Genomic DNA, 26,833 nt, shown 5'->3' on the forward strand with positions numbered 1-26,833 from the left:
GCTATATGACGGCACCGCTATTCTATGAAACCAGCACAAATACAACGAAACATAGGACAATACACAACATTGAAACAAGGAGAGGTATACACATTTTTAAGGGATACTCCTACAAATTGACGGTTCTCGGGTTTTCCCCTTTATTTCATGGTTTAGGTCAGTTGGTGTCAATTGGCATTAAAAGAATTCAAAATTATTTTTGCACAGCTGCCAACTTGAGCTTGCTAACTCCGTGCATTTTTTGAGAATAATACTTACATAACGGACAGAATAGACAGACCAGAAGGGGATCTCATTAAAGCTTCTTTTTTCCTTTGAGGTACAAAACTTTAAAACATTTTGTACACTTAAATTCGTCGTTACTAGTCGTGCCTACAGCGCCAAGGAGAACTATAGGTGTTATGGCAGACGCTTTCAAAGTAACCTTCATACTTTCAATTAAGGTTTACATTATCTCGCTTGCGCCCGGCACCTTGGCGTGTCAGTGACGTTTTTGTATATGCCGTATTTCATCATCATCATCATCATTTCAGCCTATATACGTCCCACTGCTGAGCACAGGCCTCCTCTCATGCGCGAGAGGGCTTGGGCTATAGTCCCCACGCTAGCCCGATGCGGATTGGGGACTTCACATACACCTTTGAATTTCTTCGCAGATGTATGCAGGTTTCCTCACGATGTTTTCCTTCACCGAAAAGCTAGTGGTAAATATCAAATGATATTTCGTACATAAGTTCCGAAAAACTCATTGGTATGAGCCAGGATTTGAACCCGCCACCTCCGGATTGAAAGTCAGACGTCATATCCACTCGGCCACCACTGCTTCTGCTTATGCCGTATTTAAAGCATTAAAAATGTAAAAAACCATACAATGTTTCAGCTGCAAGCGGGCCACACATTCTTCATCCCGACGGGATGGATTCATGCCGTGTACACGCCGAGCGACTCGCTGGTGTTCGGCGGCAACTTCCTGCACCAGTTCGGCATCGAGAAACAGCTCAAGATCGCGCAAGTTGAGGACGTTACCAAGGTCACTATACTGCTTACCACTTTATATTTACATAAACATCACGTATTTCATGGTTACATTAATATAAACTGTTACATGTGCCTGAACTAGGTTTCCCTGCGTTTCAGGCGTGTTACATTCACATTACATTTGGTACTTCATTCTGGTGATGAGTGTGTTAGCTATTCGTGGTTTTTATTTCTTTAAGGGCAATTGTTTTATTCGGCAAGACCCCTTTGGAAGCGGTAGAATCTACCGGGTAGATGATTAATATATCGGTAACAATCGGCAATCGCCAATTTATACAATATATTCACCTTTTTTGCACTCGGGATTTGCGTTGGTACCTATATTTCTTGTGAGAGAGAACAGTCCATTTGTTTGTCGTGCATATGTCCGAGTACGTGGCAAGACTTATGGCGCACTCGCCTGTTTGGTTACTTTGGTTCTTTCTGCAGTCCTCGAATTGTTCTAAATACTTCTAATGGACTTCCAGCGCCCCGTATAGTACATTTTGAAATTATTGAGTTGCATCTAACTTGTATGTTATAATATTACAGGTGCCACAGAAGTTCCGGTACCCGTTCTTCACGGAGATGCTGTGGTACGTGCTGGAGCGGTACGTGGGCGCGCTGCTGGGCCGCAGCCACCTCGCCGCGGAGGGCCAGCCGCCGCCGCAGCCGCCCAAGGAGCACGTGCACCTCACGCAGAACGAGCTGCACGGCCTTAAGGTACCCAGCTCCACACTGTTTATTTTAAACCTTATTGCAAAGACATAAGGTCCACCCACGGTTAATTAACCCCTCGTATTCTATGACAGAACGTGGGGCCGTGCAGTAATTAATAATTAATTAGAGCTCAATACCAACTAACAATACTAACATGGATCCGCGTTCTGGCATATGAAAGGTTTAGAGTGTTGCTATTAGTTTAATGATATCCCAATTTTAAATCAAAAGATGAACTTAACTCATGTTGTAGTCCAGATTGAGCCTTCCGACCGATTATTCTTTGATGTTTTTCTATCATTGAGAGTTTGTATACAATATTCCGTTGATTTCAGTCAAATTTTTGTTTTATAAAAACAATAGTGATACAGAAAATTGTCATCCTAAAGTTATAGTGTAACAGCGATATGCTTATTAAGCAAGAGTTCTACGTATTGAAACCTTGGTATCTACAACTCCATAATGACTATAAGTTAGTTTGTTCGGATTTACTCTGGTTTCACATAGTGATATCGACGTTGCTAAATAATTTATTAAATTAATTTTTACTTGATATTCTATTCCTTTATTTCAGGCCATAGTGATGTACTTGCATCAGCTACCAGCCGCTCGCAAGTCAGTGCCGGAGCTCCTGGCCGACCCCATAGCGCTGGTCAAGGACGTCCGCACGCTGGTCGAGCAGCACAGACACGACAAACAGCATCTGGCTATCACGGGCGTGCCGGTGCTGAAAGGTAAGAACTTAAGTCTAGTTCAGACTATAGACCGACCGCTTAAATGAGTGAGTGAAAATGAGTGGGCGGCAGGCTTAGGCGCCCGCACCTTCCTCGCCACCCTTAGTCGCCCCGCGTCGTCGCCCCCGTACCGAGCAGGCGAGGACTCATTTAAGCGGTCGGTCTATATAGGGTGTAGGGTTGATTAACCCTTTCAACGCCATTCCTATCGTGTGCGAGCACATCAACGTGAAGCTCGTTGGAATGTACGATAGTGGATATCGAGCTGGAGCTGCGCACGTTATTTGATGGGGTGGTCGAAGGGTTAAAAAAACTAAGAAATAGGTTTCAAATAGGTCCTTGTTTTTGGCGAAGACCTCATTTTCTAACTCGAGTTTAGGCAGATTAGGCTAGGCAGGAGGCAGTGTTCGGGTATCTACTGAGGGTGAATGTTGTGGTTGCAGGCCCAGACGAGGTAGTGACAACCGAGCGGCGCCAGTCCAGCGGACGTGGAGGCCGCGGAGGCCGCGGCGGCGCGCACCGGCCTCGCCCCGACCACGCCAACTCTGCGCCCCGTCGCCGCCGCACCAGGTACCACTCCTCACGTAGCTAACCATGAGTGAACAGTGAGGCCAAGAGTAACGTCTACCGGTGGTCGGTCAGTGTGTGATGTTGTTAGAAATGCCCGCCGTCTGCTATTGCTTATCGTTATCGGCTCCTGTCATGTTCTACACGTTCCGAATGCGGCAGACTATCGCTATCTTAACCGAATAGGCGAGCTATACTCTGCAGTGACACGATCTTTTGGCTCGATAATTACAGATTGTTCACATTTAATACACTGGCCCATTTGACGGTAGATGTCGCCCCTGACTATTGTAAATCTATTGACTATTTTTAATTTACAGGTGCAAGAAATGCGAGGCCTGCCAGCGAACGGACTGCGGCGAGTGTGTATTCTGCCACGACATGGTCAAATTCGGCGGGTTGGGCCGCGCCAAGCAAACCTGCATCATGCGACAGTGCTTACAGGTAACTAGAAAGCACCCGTCAAACCAGAACATATTTTAAACAGAAGGACGCACGGGGGAAGGAAGCACTTCTCAACGATTTAAAATAAAAAGGTTAGGATGCAATACGACGGACGATAGTCGACCTAAATTAAACAGGAAATTTAATAAATACAATGTTATTAACCAAACTAAACATGTTGCTTTTGCACTGTCTGACTATATTATTTATTTTCTCTTGCAGCCAATGTTACCAGTCACAGCTTCGTGTGCTGTTTGTCATCTGGACGGCTGGATGCAGACTCCGGTGGCGCCACAGGCTAAAGGCAATTCGGGTGAGTTTTCTCCTTTGCTCCTAACTAGTAAAATAGTTCAACTGACTATACTTGGCTGTCTCTAGATAGGATTTACTAAACTTGAATTAAAACTACCAAATTAGACGATTTGGCTACGATCGCAAGAAACCGTTGAATAAGACTTCCTCAGGCCTATATCCACTGTCCAGTAATGTGCATTGATATGAAAATATCCTGTCTGGTCTTCATTCACTGACCATGCGTAGTTATTACCTATGCCGGTCGAGAATCAAAACATCCAAGCTTGTAAGTTAATAATGAATGAATGAAAATATTTAATTTCAGACAACCTTAAAACTAGCATACATATTATTATAAAATTATCTTAAAACTAATAACACACAATTATGCGATGCAGTTCGCACGCCGCAGTGTCAAGGAGCTGGCCGCGGAACCGCCGGAACTTGACACTCTTCGGTCAAAACTCCTCCCTGGTGATAATGAATTTGGTCGGATATTCCAGGTCGCAACGGGCCGTCATCCCTGCGCGAGTGCTCGGTGTGCTACAGCATCGTGCACCCGGCCTGCGTGCCGCCCGGCGGCCAGGTCAACGAGGACCTGCCCAACTCCTGGGAGTGCCCCACCTGCACCACCATGGGGCTCAACCACGACTACAAGGTGACCTATCATAACGAGTGATCAGTGGCCCTTTGCTCTTCAATACACAGGTCCTCACGGAGCGAGCCGCCTCGCGGCGAACTTTCCGTGCTGGGTCTGTGTGGATGTGTCTCGTCCGAGGCATTGCGGCCGCTCTTGTGTTTGTCTACAAAGACCGAGCTGCTTCGCGTGGTAATTCAAAAGCAAGGCAGTTCTGTGTGCTGTGGACCCAAGTAATGACATGTTAGGATAATTAATAAAAATTGTTGCTTGCTTCTCTAAGGTTCAAGAAGGTTAAATGAAGTTTCGATTCATTTAGTAGAGTTATATAAGTAGTTCGTTTTTTAGCATTAAAAAGAACTTGCAAGAAGGTAAGCGATCTTGACGTCTTTTAATTGAAAAACGTTTTTTAAAAATCAAAAACTATTACTTATGAAAGCAGAAGAATATAAATGATCGTATTAGATTCATAATTGTTACATATTTGCCGTAACTTATTTTTAAAAAGTGATTTCAAATTAAAAGACACATCAAGATTGTTTTGTTTACCTTATTTCTAATGCTAAAAAAACGAACTATAAATATAGAGGGATATCAGACACCTCTTTATTCGAGTGGTTGTCGCGCTTAAATAATTACCGCAACATGGCAGGATGTTTCCTAAAAACTACAGGGAACGAGTCAAAGATTTTTACGTTTCACGATATGCCTAGGAATTTCACGATATGCCTGATCTTCCGATCGGCCGTCGACATATACATTAATAAAAATGTGAGATCATATTACTTGCTGTGTCAACCATGGTTCAGGTGCTTTTACTAAAACTCCTATTTATTTTCCAGCCTCGCCATTTCCGCGCGCGCCAGAAGTCTTCGGATCTCAGGAGGATGAGCGTCGGATCAGATGCCAGTCACATCAGCCGAGAACACAGTAACCTACAGGTAGGACCTAGCTGTTTTATAACTATTCGATAATTTTACTGCTTTACAAATTTTATATTAAAGGAAAAATGGAAAAATTACGCTTCCGGCAAGACTTGAACCCGCAACCTCCGCAATCCGTGCGTTAGCTCTGTCAATTAGCCCCATGCGTGATTTTATTTTAATTTTTCAAATCATTATTTACATCGTTTGAACACCGGAAAATATAAAAATTCTTTTATAAAGTTTCCTATTATTTTATTAAAAAATATTTAAAATGTTGAAAAATTTTGAGCGGTTGAAACGCTCATAATTTTTGGCGCGAATTCTCGATGACGCGATGACGTCACGCGTTGGACTCGTGAACTAACTGACGTTTGTTATTATTTACTGTTGTATGAAACTTATGCAAGCAACTCCGCTCTTTCTGTGTTTATTCGTTGTATTGTTGTTAATAACATGGAAGAACCTAAAAAAGCATTTTATACTTCTAATAGGTATTGTTTAGAACCAATGTGTAGAAACACTACCATGAATGCACCCGAGAAAACATTTCTTGATGTGCCAAGAGATGCGAAAGTACGCAAACGATGGTGTAAACTTATGAAAAGAGGAAAACTAAACCCCAAAACTACTTTTCATTGTTGTAAAATTACAACAATGTTGATACATACATGCTCATAAAACGTTACTCGTCCTTTGCGTTTTCAAAGCAAAATATACATACACAGTTTATAGGTTATTTATTATGGTAACTATACATTTGCTATCACTTTAAGCTTTACACACACACACACACACACACACACAGTAAAATTTATTATATTATTATATTTACATTTCAGCTTTCTTTCCTTTCATCTCAGCGGAAACGAAATTTTTATTGTTGGCGAAATATGCAGACATCATGAAAGCATATATGTGTGGTAGATTGTCCGATTGTCATCGTCAACCGTCATCGTCTCGGTGGCGTCGTTTTCTTTGATAAATACTTATATTTTCTATTTCACTTAAATTTCCACCGCTTTGTTGTTTGGATATTTTGCATTGATAAAATTGAAATGGCGCGCTTTGAGTATCCCGTGCGCATGACAATGACATGTTAGATGACAGCACTAACCGTTCAGATACTTACAAAGTTTTATTGTTATAAAAAATATAAATAAAAGATATCTTTATTATTCATGTTTTCAGAAATATCACATGCAGTGTATTGGATCTAATATGCTTAATGCGTAAATAAAATGACACTAAACTCAACGAGTGACGTCACGTGACGTTTCGACCAATGGCGTTGCGTTTCGTTCACTAGCTTTTCGCGGGCAAATTTTTGTACTTTTTATTTATTATTTTAAACAATTAAATGATAATTTAATAACGGAAATGCATTTGTAACATGATATAATAGTAACAATCATCCGAATAAAAAATATTTGATTGAAATTTAAACTTCATGCATGAAGCCAATTGAGCTACGGAAACCTACCAGAACCTTGCGAATCTTTCCATTCCTTTCCTTATAAAATTTTAAATATCGCTCGCAAAAATTGATTTACTGCTTTAGATTTTATTCCAAATCATTACAAAATTTTTTTAAGACTTGTCGCCACTTGTCAATATCATCAATATACATTGATGTCCAAAATTATTAAGTATTTTTTGAACATTGGGTATTACGATTTTTGGATTTTACGACATTGGATATTTTTTTATTTCAGAATAAACTACCGCCTCCGGGTCCAGTTAAATCGGAGCCCAGTTCTGATAACGAAGGGAAGAATGACGTCCCACATATCAAGTCTGAAAGTGGTAAGCGTGCAACTGCACTTTCCAAACGAACATTTGCTGGGCTGGCTCGCTTTTCATACTTATAGCTTCCATCTATCTTTTTGAGGAATGTCGACTCGGGCTCCTAATAATATTAATATCTTGTTCAAAGTCTGTTAGCTCTTAATTAATTCTAATCGCTCGGTTTGGAGCTAAGATAATCTACGCGGTCACCAATACCACACGAAGCGAGGAGTAATCAAATAATTTGATGTACAGAAATAAAACGCGAAGAGGAAGGCGGGGAGGGTGGCGCCGGGGAGCGCGGGGGCGAGTGGGAGCCGGCGGCCAAGAAGCGGCGCCCCAGCGACGAGCAGGAGGCGCCCAAGAAGCAGGCGCTGCGGGCGCATCTCGCGCTGCAGCTCACGCACCACTCCGCTAAGGTAACAGCCCGGGGCGGGTGGGAGCCGGCGGCCAAGAAGCGGCGCCCCAGCGACGAGCAGGAGGCGCCCAAGAAGCAGGCGCTGCGGGCGCATCTCGCGCTGCAGCTCACGCACCACTCCGCTAAGGTAACAGCCCGGGGCGGGTGGGAGCCGGCGGCCAAGAAGCGGCGCCCCAGCGACGAGCAGGAGGCGCCCAAGAAGCAGGCGCTGCGGGCGCATCTCGCGCTGCAGCTCACGCACCACTCCGCTAAGGTAACAGCCCGGGGCGGGTGGGAGCCGGCGGCCAAGAAGCGGCGCCCCAGCGACGAGCAGGAGGCGCCCAAGAAGCAGGCGCTGCGGGCGCATCTCGCGCTGCAGCTCACGCACCACTCCGCTAAGGTAACAGCCCGGGGCGGGTGGGAGCCGGCGGCCAAGAAGCGGCGCCCCAGCGACGAGCAGGAGGCGCCCAAGAAGCAGGCGCTGCGGGCGCATCTCGCGCTGCAGCTCACGCACCACTCCGCTAAGGTAACAGCCCGGGGCGGGTGGGAGCCGGCGGCCAAGAAGCGGCGCCCCAGCGACGAGCAGGAGGCGCCCAAGAAGCAGGCGCTGCGGGCGCATCTCGCGCTGCAGCTCACGCACCACTCCGCTAAGGTAACAGCCCGGGGCGGGTGGGAGCCGGCGGCCAAGAAGCGGCGCCCCAGCGACGAGCAGGAGGCGCCCAAGAAGCAGGCGCTGCGGGCGCATCTCGCGCTGCAGCTCACGCACCACTCCGCCAAGGTAAAAATTAATTATTCAAAAAAAATAATGCCGGGATAAAAATGTAAAGAAAAAGAATGTGCTAGTGAAAAGCAAATGTTGAAGGCGTGCACGCACACGTCACGCAAGCGTTGTGCCGTCACGCACCTGGTGTGTACAAGTGTGTATTAACTTGTTTTATGTTCTTCCAGCAAATGAAGAAGCCCCTGTACTCGGTGCGGCCCGCCCCGCTGCCGGGCGCAGGCCTGGGCGCGGCGTGCGCGGGGTCGCCGTGGCTGGACCGCGGCGCCATGCTGTGCGTGTTCGCGCGCCTCACGCCCTCCGAGCTCGCCACCTGCGCGCTCGTCTGCAAGGCCTGGGCCGAGTACTCGGTGAGTAGTGTACCGGGAGCAGGCGCGGGTGCGGCGTGCGCGGGGTCGCCGTGGCTGGACCGCGGCGCCATGCTGTGCGTGTTCGCGCGCCTCACGCCCTCCGAGCTCGCCACCTGCGCGCTCGTCTGCAAGGCCTGGGCCGAGTACTCGGTGAGTAGTGTACCGGGAGCAGGCGCGGGTGCGGCGTGCGCGGGGTCGCCGTGGCTGGACCGCGGCGCCATGCTGTGCGTGTTCGCGCGCCTCACGCCCTCCGAGCTCGCCACCTGCGCGCTCGTCTGCAAGGCCTGGGCCGAGTACTCGGTGAGTAGTGTACCGGGAGCAGGCGCGGGTGCGGCGTGCGCGGGGTCGCCGTGGCTGGACCGCGGCGCCATGCTGTGCGTGTTCGCGCGCCTCACGCCCTCCGAGCTCGCCACCTGCGCGCTCGTCTGCAAGGCCTGGGCCGAGTACTCGGTGAGTAGTGTACCGGGAGCAGGCGCGGGTGCGGCGTGCGCGGGGTCGCCGTGGCTGGACCGCGGCGCCATGCTGTGCGTGTTCGCGCGCCTCACGCCCTCCGAGCTCGCCACCTGCGCGCTCGTCTGCAAGGCCTGGGCCGAGTACTCGGTGAGTAGTGTACCGGGAGCAGGCGCGGGTGCGGCGTGCGCGGGGTCGCCGTGGCTGGACCGCGGCGCCATGCTGTGCGTGTTCGCGCGCCTCACGCCCTCCGAGCTCGCCACCTGCGCGCTCGTCTGCAAGGCCTGGGCCGAGTACTCGGTGAGTAGTGTACCGGGAGCAGGCGCGGGTGCGGCGTGCGCGGGGTCGCCGTGGCTGGACCGCGGCGCCATGCTGTGCGTGTTCGCGCGCCTCACGCCCTCCGAGCTCGCCACCTGCGCGCTCGTCTGCAAGGCCTGGGCCGAGTACTCGGTGAGTAGTGTACCGGGAGCAGGCGCGGGTGCGGCGTGCGCGGGGTCGCCGTGGCTGGACCGCGGCGCCATGCTGTGCGTGTTCGCGCGCCTCACGCCCTCCGAGCTCGCCACCTGCGCGCTCGTCTGCAAGGCCTGGGCCGAGTACTCGGTGAGTAGTGTACCGGGAGCAGGCGCGGGTGCGGCGTGCGCGGGGTCGCCGTGGCTGGACCGCGGCGCCATGCTGTGCGTGTTCGCGCGCCTCACGCCCTCCGAGCTCGCCACCTGCGCGCTCGTCTGCAAGGCCTGGGCCGAGTACTCGGTGAGTAGTGTACCGGGAGCAGGCGCGGGTGCGGCGTGCGCGGGGTCGCCGTGGCTGGACCGCGGCGCCATGCTGTGCGTGTTCGCGCGCCTCACGCCCTCCGAGCTCGCCACCTGCGCGCTCGTCTGCAAGGCCTGGGCCGAGTACTCGGTGAGTAGTGTACCGGGAGCAGGCGCGGGTGCGGCGTGCGCGGGGTCGCCGTGGCTGGACCGCGGCGCCATGCTGTGCGTGTTCGCGCGCCTCACGCCCTCCGAGCTCGCCACCTGCGCGCTCGTCTGCAAGGCCTGGGCCGAGTACTCGGTGAGTAGTGTACCGGGAGCAGGCGCGGGTGCGGCGTGCGCGGGGTCGCCGTGGCTGGACCGCGGCGCCATGCTGTGCGTGTTCGCGCGCCTCACGCCCTCCGAGCTCGCCACCTGCGCGCTCGTCTGCAAGGCCTGGGCCGAGTACTCGGTGAGTAGTGTACCGGGAGCAGGCGCGGGTGCGGCGTGCGCGGGGTCGCCGTGGCTGGACCGCGGCGCCATGCTGTGCGTGTTCGCGCGCCTCACGCCCTCCGAGCTCGCCACCTGCGCGCTCGTCTGCAAGGCCTGGGCCGAGTACTCGGTGAGTAGTGTACCGGGAGCAGGCGCGGGTGCGGCGTGCGCGGGGTCGCCGTGGCTGGACCGCGGCGCCATGCTGTGCGTGTTCGCGCGCCTCACGCCCTCCGAGCTCGCCACCTGCGCGCTCGTCTGCAAGGCCTGGGCCGAGTACTCGGTGAGTAGTGTACCGGGAGCAGGCGCGGGTGCGGCGTGCGCGGGGTCGCCGTGGCTGGACCGCGGCGCCATGCTGTGCGTGTTCGCGCGCCTCACGCCCTCCGAGCTCGCCACCTGCGCGCTCGTCTGCAAGGCCTGGGCCGAGTACTCGGTGAGTAGTGTACCGGGAGCAGGCGCGGGTGCGGCGTGCGCGGGGTCGCCGTGGCTGGACCGCGGCGCCATGCTGTGCGTGTTCGCGCGCCTCACGCCCTCCGAGCTCGCCACCTGCGCGCTCGTCTGCAAGGCCTGGGCCGAGTACTCGGTGAGTAGTGTACCGGGAGCAGGCGCGGGTGCGGCGTGCGCGGGGTCGCCGTGGCTGGACCGCGGCGCCATGCTGTGCGTGTTCGCGCGCCTCACGCCCTCCGAGCTCGCCACCTGCGCGCTCGTCTGCAAGGCCTGGGCCGAGTACTCGGTGAGTAGTGTACCGGGAGCAGGCGCGGGTGCGGCGTGCGCGGGGTCGCCGTGGCTGGACCGCGGCGCCATGCTGTGCGTGTTCGCGCGCCTCACGCCCTCCGAGCTCGCCACCTGCGCGCTCGTCTGCAAGGCCTGGGCCGAGTACTCGGTGAGTAGTGTACCGGGAGCAGGCGCGGGTGCGGCGTGCGCGGGGTCGCCGTGGCTGGACCGCGGCGCCATGCTGTGCGTGTTCGCGCGCCTCACGCCCTCCGAGCTCGCCACCTGCGCGCTCGTCTGCAAGGCCTGGGCCGAGTACTCGGTGAGTAGTGTACCGGGAGCAGGCGCGGGTGCGGCGTGCGCGGGGTCGCCGTGGCTGGACCGCGGCGCCATGCTGTGCGTGTTCGCGCGCCTCACGCCCTCCGAGCTCGCCACCTGCGCGCTCGTCTGCAAGGCCTGGGCCGAGTACTCGGTGAGTAGTGTACCGGGAGCAGGCGCGGGTGCGGCGTGCGCGGGGTCGCCGTGGCTGGACCGCGGCGCCATGCTGTGCGTGTTCGCGCGCCTCACGCCCTCCGAGCTCGCCACCTGCGCGCTCGTCTGCAAGGCCTGGGCCGAGTACTCGGTGAGTAGTGTACCGGGAGCAGGCGCGGGTGCGGCGTGCGCGGGGTCGCCGTGGCTGGACCGCGGCGCCATGCTGTGCGTGTTCGCGCGCCTCACGCCCTCCGAGCTCGCCACCTGCGCGCTCGTCTGCAAGGCCTGGGCCGAGTACTCGGTGAGTAGTGTACCGGGAGCAGGCGCGGGTGCGGCGTGCGCGGGGTCGCCGTGGCTGGACCGCGGCGCCATGCTGTGCGTGTTCGCGCGCCTCACGCCCTCCGAGCTCGCCACCTGCGCGCTCGTCTGCAAGGCCTGGGCCGAGTACTCGGTGAGTAGTGTACCGGGAGCAGGCGCGGGTGCGGCGTGCGCGGGGTCGCCGTGGCTGGACCGCGGCGCCATGCTGTGCGTGTTCGCGCGCCTCACGCCCTCCGAGCTCGCCACCTGCGCGCTCGTCTGCAAGGCCTGGGCCGAGTACTCGGTGAGTAGTGTACCGGGAGCAGGCGCGGGTGCGGCGTGCGCGGGGTCGCCGTGGCTGGACCGCGGCGCCATGCTGTGCGTGTTCGCGCGCCTCACGCCCTCCGAGCTCGCCACCTGCGCGCTCGTCTGCAAGGCCTGGGCCGAGTACTCGGTGAGTAGTGTACCGGGAGCAGGCGCGGGTGCGGCGTGCGCGGGGTCGCCGTGGCTGGACCGCGGCGCCATGCTGTGCGTGTTCGCGCGCCTCACGCCCTCCGAGCTCGCCACCTGCGCGCTCGTCTGCAAGGCCTGGGCCGAGTACTCGGTGAGTAGTGTACCGGGAGCAGGCGCGGGTGCGGCGTGCGCGGGGTCGCCGTGGCTGGACCGCGGCGCCATGCTGTGCGTGTTCGCGCGCCTCACGCCCTCCGAGCTCGCCACCTGCGCGCTCGTCTGCAAGGCCTGGGCCGAGTACTCGGTGAGTAGTGTACCGGGAGCAGGCGCGGGTGCGGCGTGCGCGGGGTCGCCGTGGCTGGACCGCGGCGCCATGCTGTGCGTGTTCGCGCGCCTCACGCCCTCCGAGCTCGCCACCTGCGCGCTCGTCTGCAAGGCCTGGGCCGAGTACTCGGTGAGTAGTGTACCGGGAGCAGGCGCGGGTGCGGCGTGCGCGGGGTCGCCGTGGCTGGACCGCGGCGCCATGCTGTGCGTGTTCGCGCGCCTCACGCCCTCCGAGCTCGCCACCTGCGCGCTCGTCTGCAAGGCCTGGGCCGAGTACTCGGTGAGTAGTGTACCGGGAGCAGGCGCGGGTGCGGCGTGCGCGGGGTCGCCGTGGCTGGACCGCGGCGCCATGCTGTGCGTGTTCGCGCGCCTCACGCCCTCCGAGCTCGCCACCTGCGCGCTCGTCTGCAAGGCCTGGGCCGAGTACTCGGTGAGTAGTGTACCGGGAGCAGGCGCGGGTGCGGCGTGCGCGGGGTCGCCGTGGCTGGACCGCGGCGCCATGCTGTGCGTGTTCGCGCGCCTCACGCCCTCCGAGCTCGCCACCTGCGCGCTCGTCTGCAAGGCCTGGGCCGAGTACTCGGTGAGTAGTGTACCGGGAGCAGGCGCGGGTGCGGCGTGCGCGGGGTCGCCGTGGCTGGACCGCGGCGCCATGCTGTGCGTGTTCGCGCGCCTCACGCCCTCCGAGCTCGCCACCTGCGCGCTCGTCTGCAAGGCCTGGGCCGAGTACTCGGTGAGTAGTGTACCGGGAGCAGGCGCGGGTGCGGCGTGCGCGGGGTCGCCGTGGCTGGACCGCGGCGCCATGCTGTGCGTGTTCGCGCGCCTCACGCCCTCCGAGCTCGCCACCTGCGCGCTCGTCTGCAAGGCCTGGGCCGAGTACTCGGTGAGTAGTGTACCGGGAGCAGGCGCGGGTGCGGCGTGCGCGGGGTCGCCGTGGCTGGACCGCGGCGCCATGCTGTGCGTGTTCGCGCGCCTCACGCCCTCCGAGCTCGCCACCTGCGCGCTCGTCTGCAAGGCCTGGGCCGAGTACTCGGTGAGTAGTGTACCGGGAGCAGGCGCGGGTGCGGCGTGCGCGGGGTCGCCGTGGCTGGACCGCGGCGCCATGCTGTGCGTGTTCGCGCGCCTCACGCCCTCCGAGCTCGCCACCTGCGCGCTCGTCTGCAAGGCCTGGGCCGAGTACTCGGTGAGTAGTGTACCGGGAGCAGGCGCGGGTGCGGCGTGCGCGGGGTCGCCGTGGCTGGACCGCGGCGCCATGCTGTGCGTGTTCGCGCGCCTCACGCCCTCCGAGCTCGCCACCTGCGCGCTCGTCTGCAAGGCCTGGGCCGAGTACTCGGTGAGTAGTGTACCGGGAGCAGGCGCGGGTGCGGCGTGCGCGGGGTCGCCGTGGCTGGACCGCGGCGCCATGCTGTGCGTGTTCGCGCGCCTCACGCCCTCCGAGCTCGCCACCTGCGCGCTCGTCTGCAAGGCCTGGGCCGAGTACTCGGTGAGTAGTGTACCGGGAGCAGGCGCGGGTGCGGCGTGCGCGGGGTCGCCGTGGCTGGACCGCGGCGCCATGCTGTGCGTGTTCGCGCGCCTCACGCCCTCCGAGCTCGCCACCTGCGCGCTCGTCTGCAAGGCCTGGGCCGAGTACTCGGTGAGTAGTGTACCGGGAGCAGGCGCGGGTGCGGCGTGCGCGGGGTCGCCGTGGCTGGACCGCGGCGCCATGCTGTGCGTGTTCGCGCGCCTCACGCCCTCCGAGCTCGCCACCTGCGCGCTCGTCTGCAAGGCCTGGGCCGAGTACTCGGTGAGTAGTGTACCGGGAGCAGGCGCGGGTGCGGCGTGCGCGGGGTCGCCGTGGCTGGACCGCGGCGCCATGCTGTGCGTGTTCGCGCGAATTAAGATAATGACAAGGACTTTAGTTTAAAAAAATATATTTATTTAAACTGACAGAGTAACCACTTAGCTTACAATCAAGATTATTCTGACTTAAAATGACTTAAGAGCTAGTATTTATAATTAAATAATGCAATTCAGCATTGACGCATGTTCCAGTTACGCAATGCTGAATCTTCTAATTAGCTTTCGCTGACAAAAGATATATTAGGGGTGCTGGCACCCTTAACTCCTCCCTCCTTAAGAGAGAAATTATCTGAAGGTGGCAAAGTCGGCTTCAGAGAATTTCGTCTGAAAAATACAGAATGTAGTTTATACGTTAAGTATATAGTTACTATTACAAGTAAAATGGTATATAAAACGATGGTCCAGACACTGACTCTATTACTAATGATATAACTCTCACTGTAATCACTTTCACTGTTATATTTTACGCTGTTGAGAATGTCTTTTACGTCGCTGAAGTCCACGCCTCGCAGATCTACCTCGTTCTCGTTCTTCTGGATCTCTGCTTGCAGTTCCGGCAGTACAACAGGGGGTAAAATGTAGTTGGTAATTGTAGTGTTAGTTACTGCTTTCATGATGATGTCTTCTATCTGCGTCTCACAGTATTTAGCTGGGGTCAATATGTAGGTTCCCTCCAAGTTGTGTTTCGAAACCTCGTCTCCGCATGTTTCGGTTATCACTGTTCTTTTTCTGGTGTAAAGAAGCCAATGGTCAGATGTAATCTTCTGTATAACTGTGTCTTCTGTTTTGATGGTTTGCTGGTTGCATTTCGATATGTTATCTTTAAGTAACATCAGTTGTTCTATGCATGTTGCTGCTGGATGTTGTACTACATCGTTGTCCGTGCAGATGTGTTTGTCCTCTTCGATTTCCTCGCAGTATCTTGCCACGGGTCGGAATTTCAATCTATTCATCATAAGGTAGGGGTATTTGGGAATAATGGTAAGTGTCTTTTTGGTTTCGGGGTTGTAAATTGGAACAGGTATAATTTTGTAGTAAATATATGTGTTTTTCTCAATTAATGGGATATCTAGTATAAAAGTTAAGCGACTATGACTAATAAATGACTTAAGGTCTATACTACGTTCTATCTTAACTAGATTTTCCTTTGACACGGGATAAACTAAGGTTGCATGTTTTTCTACTTCATAAAGGACTTTAATGAATTCAGTTGAGTTTATTATGGATTGATGCAAGGTTGACAATTTACTAAAAGCAATAGCTGTTTCTATCTCTTGTATAATATTGTAAATAGTGCGAAAGTTATTTAGAATCTGATACATGCTATTCATTAAGGAAATTAAATTGAAAAGTTTTGTCTCGTCTTTTTGGACTGTCTCTAGTTGTTTGGTTTTATAACCCAAGTGTTTAACGTTAAAATTAATGTCGCTCGAAACGTTTGTTAATTTATCAAGTGCCTTTTGGAGTAATGTTACCTTATTCTCTACTGATATTTCCTTATGTTTCATCTTTTCTATTATCGCATCAAATCTAATAGCATCATTATTATCTAAATTACCTGTTATTACCTTAACTATGGATCCTAATGGGTTGAGAATACCTCTTTTAGTTCTTGCAGTTGGTAAGATCTGTAAAAGTCTATCTCGGGATAGTTCAGTAAATGAATTTATTTGTACTTCTAAACCCATTAGTTCTCTTCTTGTATCTATATTACTATCAATTATATGTTTTAACTTGTTATACTGATCTAAATTTATTTCTAATAGTGAACTTATTGACTCTAAATCTATAGTCTTAATAATGCTCCAGGAGCTAGTCCTCATCAGAGCTGTGCCCATCCTGACTGGAGCTATCCCCGGATTCCGCTCGAGGTTTTGGATGTTGAGACTGCATCCCTGATGTACCAGGACCATCAGTAATATCACTCGCCACCTGTGGAGGTCGTTTGACATTTTTGAGTGCTACACGAGTATTTCTTTTTCTAACTTGTACGGGAATTATGTTTTTGTCCGGTTTACCTATAACTGTGGCTTTTTCGTACCTAGGTTTTTCTTTAGCCTTACGGATTCTAGTATCTTTCATGTAAATGGTATCACCCTCTTTAATTTCTGGTGGTACTTCACCGCCTTTCTTGTCCCTGACTTTAATTTTATCATTAACTAATTTCTCACTCACGTATTCGTACAATACCTTTAACCTTCTCCTGTGATCTATAAGTAATTTCTGCATTAAATTTCGCTCTCTATCCGTATCGAATGTATTTCCTGATTCTGTGTGCCCAAAAACTAATTCGAAAGGGGTAAATGTCGTGGCACTGTGTATTGAATTATTATAAGCCATTATGGCATACGTCATGACTGATGCTGCATCTTGGTCACTTCTATCATACTTCGCTAAACGGTAAATTTCGATTATTGTAGAATGAAATCGTTCTACTACGGCCATTGAATTAGGATTGTTCGGAGTTCCTATGTGCAATTCTATTTTATATAATTTTAATAGTTCTTTCATAAGTTCATTGTTAAATTCTGTACCCGAATCGCAGCTAATCTTTTTGGGAACGCCGTACATACTGAAATATTTAATCAAAGCTCTTACTACTTCCGGCGTACTTCGATTGGGTATACTTATTGCCTGGCCTAACTTGCTAAACGCGTCTACAGCTGTTAAATAATATCTACTTTCGATAAATAAAAGATCTATAAATATTTCCTGAAATGGTGATTCCTGACTCTGTGTTAATTGGATATACGGTTTCATGGGTTTCCTTTCATATTTCATCTTACGACATTGTTCACACGCATTAATTATAGCTGCAATGGTCTCTTTCATATTACTCCACCAATAATCTCTTTTAAGTTTTGCTAGCGTTTCATTAATGCCCCTATGGCATGTTTTGCCCTCGTGATATTTTATGACTATTTGTTTTATGTCATGTTCATCTGTTAATGTTACGATTCTTTCTGTGCATTCGATTAAATTTTGTGTGCCTTTTTTATAAAGTTGCGTTACGACATTACTGAAAGTTTTTCTAAATTCTGGTGATTCGAAATAGATAAAATATTTATTTTTAAGGTCTACATACTCTTTTAAAAATTTGTTTACTAATTGTACGTTATTTATTGGCATATGTACTTCCAAGATCTTTTGTTTTTTGTTTGATAAATCTTTAACGCTAATGTCGTCTTTGAACCATGCATATACTAATATTTGTTTTGGTTTTAAATCTATAGCTTCATTTAATATTGGGATACCTTCGTGTTCCCTGTTAGAGATGGAATGAGCTGTAGCTCCGTCATCTGAATCAGAGATTTCTACCACTTCCATTTCTGGTTCTGATTCTGGTCTACTTAACTCTGCAATTTGATCTGTTAGTGACTGTACGTACTTCTGTAACTTATTTTCTTTTTCATCTACATTAACTACCCTTGACTCATTGTCGTCGTTTGTCATATTTAGTCTTATACGAGACATTGCGTCTGCGTTTGTATTCTGGTTCCCTTTTTTATAATATATCTCAAAATCATATTCCTGTAACCTTAAACGCCATCTTGTAAGTTTACTATTGGGTTCCTTAAGGGAGTACAGCCAAGCGAGTGGACGATGGTCTGTATAAATGAAAAATTTATTGCCATATAGGTACGGTCTAAAATGCTTAACTCCTTCTAAAACAGCAAATAGTTCTTTCTCAATTGTACTATATCTTACTTGAGTGTCACTTAAAGTTTTACTAAAATAGGCAACTGGCTTATCTGACCCTATTGGTCCTTGTGATAGAACCGCTCCTATCGCGTAATTTGACGCATCTGTAGTCAAGATAAAAGGTTTTTTAAAATCTGGAAACTGTAATAATGGTGCATTGGTTAAAATTTTCTTGCAAAGTTCGAAACTTTCTTTATACTCATCATCTAAAATTACCTTTCTTCCTTTCTTCAGACATGCTGTCATGGGTCTAGTTATTTTTGCAAAATCTTTTATAAACTTTCTATAGTAACCTATCAAACCTAAGAAGCTTTTAATATCACTCGTGGTTTTAGGTATGGGATAATTAAGAACTGCTTTTATCTTATCGTCATTTGGTTTTAGCCCTTCGCTCGTTATGGTATGTCCAAGGTAGAGGACTTCCTTTCTGAGGAAATGGGACTTATCTAGCTGTACTTTAAGATTAGTTTCCCTGAATCTATCGAATACAGCCTTAAGTTTTTGGACGTGATCTTGTAGACTTTTAGAAAATATTATTACGTCGTCAAGGTATACCAGACAGTGTATTCCTTGTAGACCTCTTAGGACGTTGTCCATTGCTCTCTGAAAGGTTGCAGGTGCTGTCTTAAGTCCAAACGGCATACGATTAAATTCATAGTGCCCGAATCCGGTGCTGAAACCGGTTTTAGGTTTATCAGCATCATCGACTTCTATTTGATGGTATCCACTGGCCAGGTCTAGTGTTGTGAAGTATGTGCTTTTACCCAACATATCGAATAAGTCGTTTATGTTTGGTAGAGGGTATTTATCGTCGACTGTGATGTCATTAAGACGTCTATAGTCGATCACCATACGCCACTTTTGCTGACCTGACATGTCCATCTTCTTTGGGACTAAATGGACTGGAGCACTCCAAGGAGAATGTGACTCCTGAATGACGTTGTCCTTCAGCATTTTATCTACCTGCTTTTTTATTTCTTGTGCTTGAACAGGAGGCATCCTATGTGCCCTAATAAAAACAGGATCCTCATTTGTAGTACGGATCTTATGTTTAACTTGATTAGTGAATGATAACGGAATATGTTCACAATAAAATATATCTTTATATTCCTCACATAACTGACTAATCGCCTTTCTTTCTTCTTCATTCAAGTCATCCAATCTCAATTTGGAGAGATTTTCAGACAACAACCTATCATTTGAAGTTGTGTCCGCGGTGAAATTTACGTTAACAAATGTTTCGCTCGAATATGGTTCTACTTTAAACGGGGCTGTGACTACTAAAGTCATGCCTTTTGATGTGGAATTTTGAATGACGGTGGATGCGTATCCATTCACACATTTTACCAGCGCGGCGGGCATTCTTATCCCTTCCGAGAGCTGTTGAAACTCTAAAATCGCATCTCCATTTAATAACGTTACTGGTAACTTAACTCTACACTCACTGCGAGGAGGCAATTCAAAAGTCTCCTTAATAGGCGGAGTATACAGCATTGGTATCTGCGTTGAATCCGTCTCCAGCATGCGAGTTTTGTAATTAACGCTTGCAGGTAACTGATCCAATAAATCGCTACCTATTAAGCCGTCATACCTATCATCAACGTCGTACACATAAAACTTATGACGTTCTTCACTTTTAAAAATTTTGGGTAATTGAATATAAATGACCGTGTCATGTGTACTGCGGCCGTGGGTACTTACTACTTCAAAAATTTCTTGGTGCTTAAAATTACTAAAATATTTTTCAACTAATTCCGGTTTCATAAATGACCTTTCGCTTCCTGTATCAATCATAAACAGAGCCTGTAATTCAGGAACTGCAATATGAGGAAGTTTTAATTTTCGGCTATAATTTAATACTATTCTAGTCCTCTGTTCGAGGCCGCAAGGAAAAAATTTCTGACTTCGGTGCTTGGACCCGGGGTTGGTTCGAAACTCGGCTCAAGATATGTTGGTTCGTAACACGGCTCAAGATATATTGGTTCCGCGTCATTATTTTCTATGTAATTAACACGTCTTGAACTGGCTGTCCTCATAGTAACATCAGTATTATTACCCGACGTCATATTACGGGCCGGCACGTTTTGATTTTGCGCCGTGTAAGACTGTGGTGAATAACCTGCGTGTTGCTGACTTTGCGTTTGCGATGTTACTGGTTGCCATTGATTACGCATATTAGATGAATTATTAGTAAAATTATTTTGTGGTCTATTATTATTTCTAATCTGCTGTGAACCGTTAAACGAATTTAAATTACTTTGTGGCCTCTGGCTAAAGTTATGTCTAGGGGGGTTAAAATTATTGTTAAGAGTTCTATCTTGAGGCTCGGTATTATGCGAATAATTATAACCATTATGATTCTGTCTAACATTACCCTGATTTTGTCTATTATTTACTGGACTCCTAAAAGGGTTTTTCATGTTATAAACGGTGTTGAAATTTTCTTCTTCTAGAACGGTTTTCAATGCACCCTCTAGTGTGCTGACATTTCTTAAACGGATCATTTTAACTAAATATTGTGGTAAATTATAAAGAAAAACATCGAAGGAAGTATTAGTATAGATTTCCTGTTTCGCGGTTCGTATTGTGGCATCTTCAATGGTTTCTGCGACCTTAGCTAACAAAATGCTTCTAAACTGTTGAACTCTGTGACAGAAATCTAAGTAACTTTCGCCTTTATTTATTTTCAAGGCTTGCATTTCTAATAGGAGGCATTTCTCTGTCCTGGGATCCCCAAAATGTTCCTTTAGCAATGTTTTAAGTACGTCCCAAGTACGAATGTTGTTCCTTTCTCCGACTAAAACGGCTGCGGGACCCGCGAGTCTACTAGTTAATACATGAAATAAATATTCGTTTTGTTCGGCACTTCCTCTAAATTTATTTATGACATATTCACATTTATTAATATACACCGCCAGTTCCCTAACTTCCCCTCGGAAAATCGGGATCATCTTAATTACATTCTCAGGAACTAAAGTAAGGCCTTCCATTTTAAATGCAAATAAAATTTAAACACGCTAAAATAAACTGATTGCAAAATACCGAAGTAGGTCAATTGAACGTGGACTTTAACACCTTCGCTGACGTTGTAAATAAATGTTGTTACGGTTTTGTTTTATTCTTAATAATACGAATACCTAATATTCTAAAATAATATCGTTATTATAGCGTTTTGTTATCCTTAATAACGCGAAGATATCCTAAATTGGGAATGATATTATGGCGTTTTTTATCCTTAATATACAATACCTAATATTTTAAACTACTAGCGTTATTGTGGCGTTTTATTATCCTTAATAACGCGAATATTATTGTTAACTAGGAATGTTATTTTGGCGTTTAATTATCCTTAATAACACAAAAAAATTAACCTAATAATGTTATTACGGCGTTTTCTAATCCTTAATAACACATATATTTAAAACAAGTAAGGATACGTATAAAAGGAACAGAAAGGATGATGAAAAAGATTGACTCACATTCCTCCCGGCAGCTTTCACGACACCTTACAGATGGTCTGGAATACTCAGGATTGCTTCCGGTCGGCTGGAGATGGACAGCTTCCTGGAACAGCTAGGTTGACTGGTTTCTTCTGCGGCAGGTCCTCTTGATATTTCTTAATAAATTTATTTGTTCGGCTACCCGTTGAAACGTAGAAACGTACGTAGTCCGGCACGGTACTTTCGCGATATTTGATCGGCTTCTGAACGTGTCAGGAAAACGACGGGTATCCTGTCCTCAGCGCCAATTAAGATAATGACAAGGACTTTAGTTTAAAAAAATATATTTATTTAAACTGACAGAGTAACCACTTAGCTTACAATCAAGATTATTCTGACTTAAAATGACTTAAGAGCTAGTATTTATAATTAAATAATGCAATTCAGCATTGACGCATGTTCCAGTTACGCAATGCTGAATCTTCTAATTAGCTTTCGCTGACAAAAGATATATTAGGGGTGCTGGCACCCTTAACTCGCGCCTCACGCCCTCCGAGCTCGCCACCTGCGCGCTCGTCTGCAAGGCCTGGGCCGAGTACTCGGTGAGTAGTGTACCGGGAGCAGGCGCGGGTGCGGCGTGCGCGGGGTCGCCGTGGCTGGACCGCGGCGCCATGCTGTGCGTGTTCGCGCGCCTCACGCCCTCCGAGCTCGCCACCTGCGCGCTCGTCTGCAAGGCCTGGGCCGAGTACTCGGTGAGTAGTGTACCGGGAGCAGGCGCGGGTGCGGCGTGCGCGGGGTCGCCGTGGCTGGACCGCGGCGCCATGCTGTGCGTGTTCGCGCGCCTCACGCCCTCCGAGCTCGCCACCTGCGCGCTCGTCTGCAAGGCCTGGGCCGAGTACTCGGTGAGTAGTGTACCGGGAGCAGGCGCGGGTGCGGCGTGCGCGGGGTCGCCGTGGCTGGACCGCGGCGCCATGCTGTGCGTGTTCGCGCGCCTCACGCCCTCCGAGCTCGCCACCTGCGCGCTCGTCTGCAAGGCCTGGGCCGAGTACTCGGTGAGTAGTGTACCGGGAGCAGGCGCGGGTGCGGCGTGCGCGGGGTCGCCGTGGCTGGACCGCGGCGCCATGCTGTGCGTGTTCGCGCGCCTCACGCCCTCCGAGCTCGCCACCTGCGCGCTCGTCTGCAAGGCCTGGGCCGAGTACTCGGTGAGTAGTGTACCGGGAGCAGGCGCGGGTGCGGCGTGCGCGGGGTCGCCGTGGCTGGACCGCGGCGCCATGCTGTGCGTGTTCGCGCGCCTCACGCCCTCCGAGCTCGCCACCTGCGCGCTCGTCTGCAAGGCCTGGGCCGAGTACTCGGTGAGTAGTGTACCGGGAGCAGGCGCGGGTGCGGCGTGCGCGGGGTCGCCGTGGCTGGACCGCGGCGCCATGCTGTGCGTGTTCGCGCGCCTCACGCCCTCCGAGCTCGCCACCTGCGCGCTCGTCTGCAAGGCCTGGGCCGAGTACTCGGTGAGTAGTGTACCGGGAGCAGGCGCGGGTGCGGCGTGCGCGGGGTCGCCGTGGCTGGACCGCGGCGCCATGCTGTGCGTGTTCGCGCGCCTCACGCCCTCCGAGCTCGCCACCTGCGCGCTCGTCTGCAAGGCCTGGGCCGAGTACTCGGTGAGTAGTGTACCGGGAGCAGGCGCGGGTGCGGCGTGCGCGGGGTCGCCGTGGCTGGACCGCGGCGCCATGCTGTGCGTGTTCGCGCGCCTCACGCCCTCCGAGCTCGCCACCTGCGCGCTCGTCTGCAAGGCCTGGGCCGAGTACTCGGTGAGTAGTGTACCGGGAGCAGGCGCGGGTGCGGCGTGCGCGGGGTCGCCGTGGCTGGACCGCGGCGCCATGCTGTGCGTGTTCGCGCGCCTCACGCCCTCCGAGCTCGCCACCTGCGCGCTCGTCTGCAAGGCCTGGGCCGAGTACTCGGTGAGTAGTGTACCGGGAGCAGGCGCGGGTGCGGCGTGCGCGGGGTCGCCGTGGCTGGACCGCGGCGCCATGCTGTGCGTGTTCGCGCGCCTCACGCCCTCCGAGCTCGCCACCTGCGCGCTCGTCTGCAAGGCCTGGGCCGAGTACTCGGTGAGTAGTGTACCGGGAGCAGGCGCGGGTGCGGCGTGCGCGGGGTCGCCGTGGCTGGACCGCGGCGCCATGCTGTGCGTGTTCGCGCGCCTCACGCCCTCCGAGCTCGCCACCTGCGCGCTCGTCTGCAAGGCCTGGGCCGAGTACTCGGTGAGTAGTGTACCGGGAGCAGGCGCGGGTGCGGCGTGCGCGGGGTCGCCGTGGCTGGACCGCGGCGCCATGCTGTGCGTGTTCGCGCGCCTCACGCCCTCCGAGCTCGCCACCTGCGCGCTCGTCTGCAAGGCCTGGGCCGAGTACTCGGTGAGTAGTGTACCGGGAGCAGGCGCGGGTGCGGCGTGCGCGGGGTCGCCGTGGCTGGACCGCGGCGCCATGCTGTGCGTGTTCGCGCGCCTCACGCCCTCCGAGCTCGCCACCTGCGCGCTCGTCTGCAAGGCCTGGGCCGAGTACTCGGTGAGTAGTGTACCGGGAGCAGGCGCGGGTGCGGCGTGCGCGGGGTCGCCGTGGCTGGACCGCGGCGCCATGCTGTGCGTGTTCGCGCGCCTCACGCCCTCCGAGCTCGCCACCTGCGCGCTCGTCTGCAAGGCCTGGGCCGAGTACTCGGTGAGTACTGTTGCTGGCTAAACTAACTTACACATATAGACTCTCCTGAGCAAAATAGCGCACACTAAACGATCGGTTGGGCGACCTATATTTCTTTTTCGCGCGCGAAAGCGGGACATGTTGTCCTTCCGCATCGTTCCCGCCAACTGGGAAAAGGAGGTTGAAGATCGCGACCACTGGAGGAAAACCCTGGGTGAAGGGGTAGTTGCACACGATGAAGCGTGGTTTAGCCTTCTTCACACTAGGCGAGAACTGAGACACTAGCGCGCTGCTCTCCCACCTTCGTCACCGGGCACGGCATTCTCCTGCCAGCTATACGGTCGCGGCTGCCGCTGTCGCATTGGTCTTAATAGTGCCTCACTTTTATGGACGCTGTCTAAAGTCTAAACCATCACTTTATTAATGTTACAGGCCAATGATTATGATATATTTTAACTCAAAACTTCTTTAAAATGATTAAATATGCTTGTTATCTTGCAGATGGATCCATCCCTATGGCGCAGCATGTCATTCGTGCAAGTGCGCGTGTCGGCCGCGCAGCTGGCCGGCATCGCGCGCCGCCAGCCCCTGTCGCTCGGCCTCGAATGGTGTCATCTCGCTCGTCGCCAACTGGCTTGGTAAACATACCTCTCTTTCTCTCATTTTAGCGTTTATGTCGATTGCACTCTCGGCATAGAGAAAGAAAAGAATAGAGAGTGAGCACTTTACATCAGATTTGGTACCAAAACGACTATTATTTTCGCAGTCGACATCTAGCATCGAGTAGCGGTACTATTAGTAACACTTCTTGATACTCTAGTGTCGAGACTTACGAAAATTGTATTGAACAACAATTTACAACTAATATAAGGTAGAAGCAGTTGAAAATAGAGTTCCGGTTAATCTGGTTATAATATTGGTTGAAAATTGTTGTGGACTAGACTGTTCGGTTGGTGCTACATCTATTGTCAAGTAGCAGTACTGATAATTCCGCTACTCCTTTCCAGATATCGACTACTAAACGAAAATACAGTCTATTTGGTACTAAAACTGAAGTAAAAGAAAAAAATACATGTAGTAGTGCTCACTCTACACTACTACATGTATTTTTTTCTCTATGCTCTCGGCAAGTTTTGGAGCCTAGGAATCATGATTTGAAAAGTGTATCATTTACCACGTATCTAAATGAAACAAATTCTAAATACTGTCCTTATGTGTCCAGGCATAGTCTAATAAAACATGGTCTTCTCTTCCCAGAGTGACACAAGCCTACGTCACAATAACATGGCCGCTATATACAGTGTGGAAAGATAAGTCGGGCCCTGGAGGGAAACTACCTTAAATCCTTAAGCTGGCTCATTTTACTTAAAGGAGACATTCCTTTATTTTTAAAAAGAAATAAAACTGCATTCTTAGATTTTTCTTGTTTTTCTTCAATTTGGCTTGTCTAAAAAAATCTTGAGTACTAAATATTTTATGGATAATTTGTATGACAGATGAGTGTAAGACCTAATGTTTCTTGGAGAAATGTTATCATTAACATTAACTGTATCGACTAGTAGAATAAAATTGCGAGTGTTTATTTTTTGGAATCTTTAGTCGGTTCGAGTCCCGGGCGAGGCAAGCAAGTATTAGAAAATCTTTGAATGCAGTTTAGTTTCTTTTTAAAAATAAAGGAATGTCTCCTTTAAGTAAAATAAGCTAGCTTAAGGATTTAAGGTAGTTTTCCTCCAGGGCCCGACTTATCTTTCCACGCTATAGCGCTATCGCATATTATCATATAGCGCTGTCGCATGATGACGTAGACTTGTGTCCGTCAGGTGACCTAGAAAAGACGGGAAGAGAGTACCAGGCGGAGTATATTATTATACCATGTGTCCAGGCTGCTGGCCCGGCTGCCGGCGCTGCGCTCGCTGTCGCTGGCGGGCTCGCCGGCGGAGGCGGCGCTGGCGCTGCGCTCGTCCACGTGCCCGCCGCTCACGTCGCTGGACCTGTCGTTCGCGCGCTGCCTCGACGACGCCAAGCTGCGCGGCATCCTGGCGCCGCCCGAGAACTCCCGCCCCGGAGGAGGCAACCGCACCGGCGCCGAGCCCTCCCGCCTCGCCGCGCTCAGCGTGCTGCGCCTGCCCGGGACCGATATCACGGACGTGGCCATGAGATATGTTGTGCAGGTGGGTATTTACTACCACTAAGTTAAAGGGTTTATTAGATCTGGTCGCCGGATACTTTTTATTAAGAACAACTGCAAAATATCGGCGTTCAAATAGATGTAACGAGCTCTTAAGTTAGACCTTTAGAAAAAATAAAAGTTGTACTGTTTCTACAAACCTATTAGGCCCACTTGCACCATTCCACTAACCTGGGATTAACCGGTTAAACCGTTAAGCTAGTGTCAAATTGTACTGGTAACCATGGTGACACTCCAGGTTTAACCTGTTAACCCCGAGTTAGTGAATGGTGCAAGTGGCCCTTAGAAGTTTCCTACCGCTAAACTAAAGCGTAAAAGAATTCAAAGACTTCACAAATTTTGTGATGAATACTAGCTACAACACATGCTTCATTAATCTACGAGCGTCTGAAAATAGCTTCTAAGTCCTTCAACGAT

General features: G+C 51.1%; 1 protein-coding gene across 1 annotated transcript in view; it reads left to right on the forward strand.

Moving 5' to 3' along the window:
- LOC134674652 (jmjC domain-containing histone demethylation protein 1) overlaps positions 1-26,833 on the forward strand; it is a 48,427-nt gene that overhangs the window by 19,844 nt on the left and 1,750 nt on the right. The window contains exons 7-19 of the mRNA XM_063532773.1: positions 881-1,030; positions 1,570-1,740; positions 2,312-2,471; positions 2,915-3,041; positions 3,359-3,482; positions 3,705-3,795; positions 4,280-4,434; positions 5,256-5,354; positions 7,052-7,142; positions 7,380-7,543; positions 8,470-8,649; positions 24,730-24,866; positions 26,111-26,399. Coding sequence (XP_063388843.1) covers positions 881-1,030; positions 1,570-1,740; positions 2,312-2,471; positions 2,915-3,041; positions 3,359-3,482; positions 3,705-3,795; positions 4,280-4,434; positions 5,256-5,354; positions 7,052-7,142; positions 7,380-7,543; positions 8,470-8,649; positions 24,730-24,866; positions 26,111-26,399 — 1,938 coding nt within the window. The remainder of the gene's footprint in view (positions 1-880; positions 1,031-1,569; positions 1,741-2,311; positions 2,472-2,914; positions 3,042-3,358; positions 3,483-3,704; positions 3,796-4,279; positions 4,435-5,255; positions 5,355-7,051; positions 7,143-7,379; positions 7,544-8,469; positions 8,650-24,729; positions 24,867-26,110; positions 26,400-26,833) is intronic.

Source organism: Cydia fagiglandana, chromosome 20 (genome assembly GCF_963556715.1).
Source record: "Cydia fagiglandana chromosome 20, ilCydFagi1.1, whole genome shotgun sequence".
Lineage (NCBI taxonomy): Eukaryota > Metazoa > Arthropoda > Insecta > Lepidoptera > Tortricidae > Cydia > Cydia fagiglandana.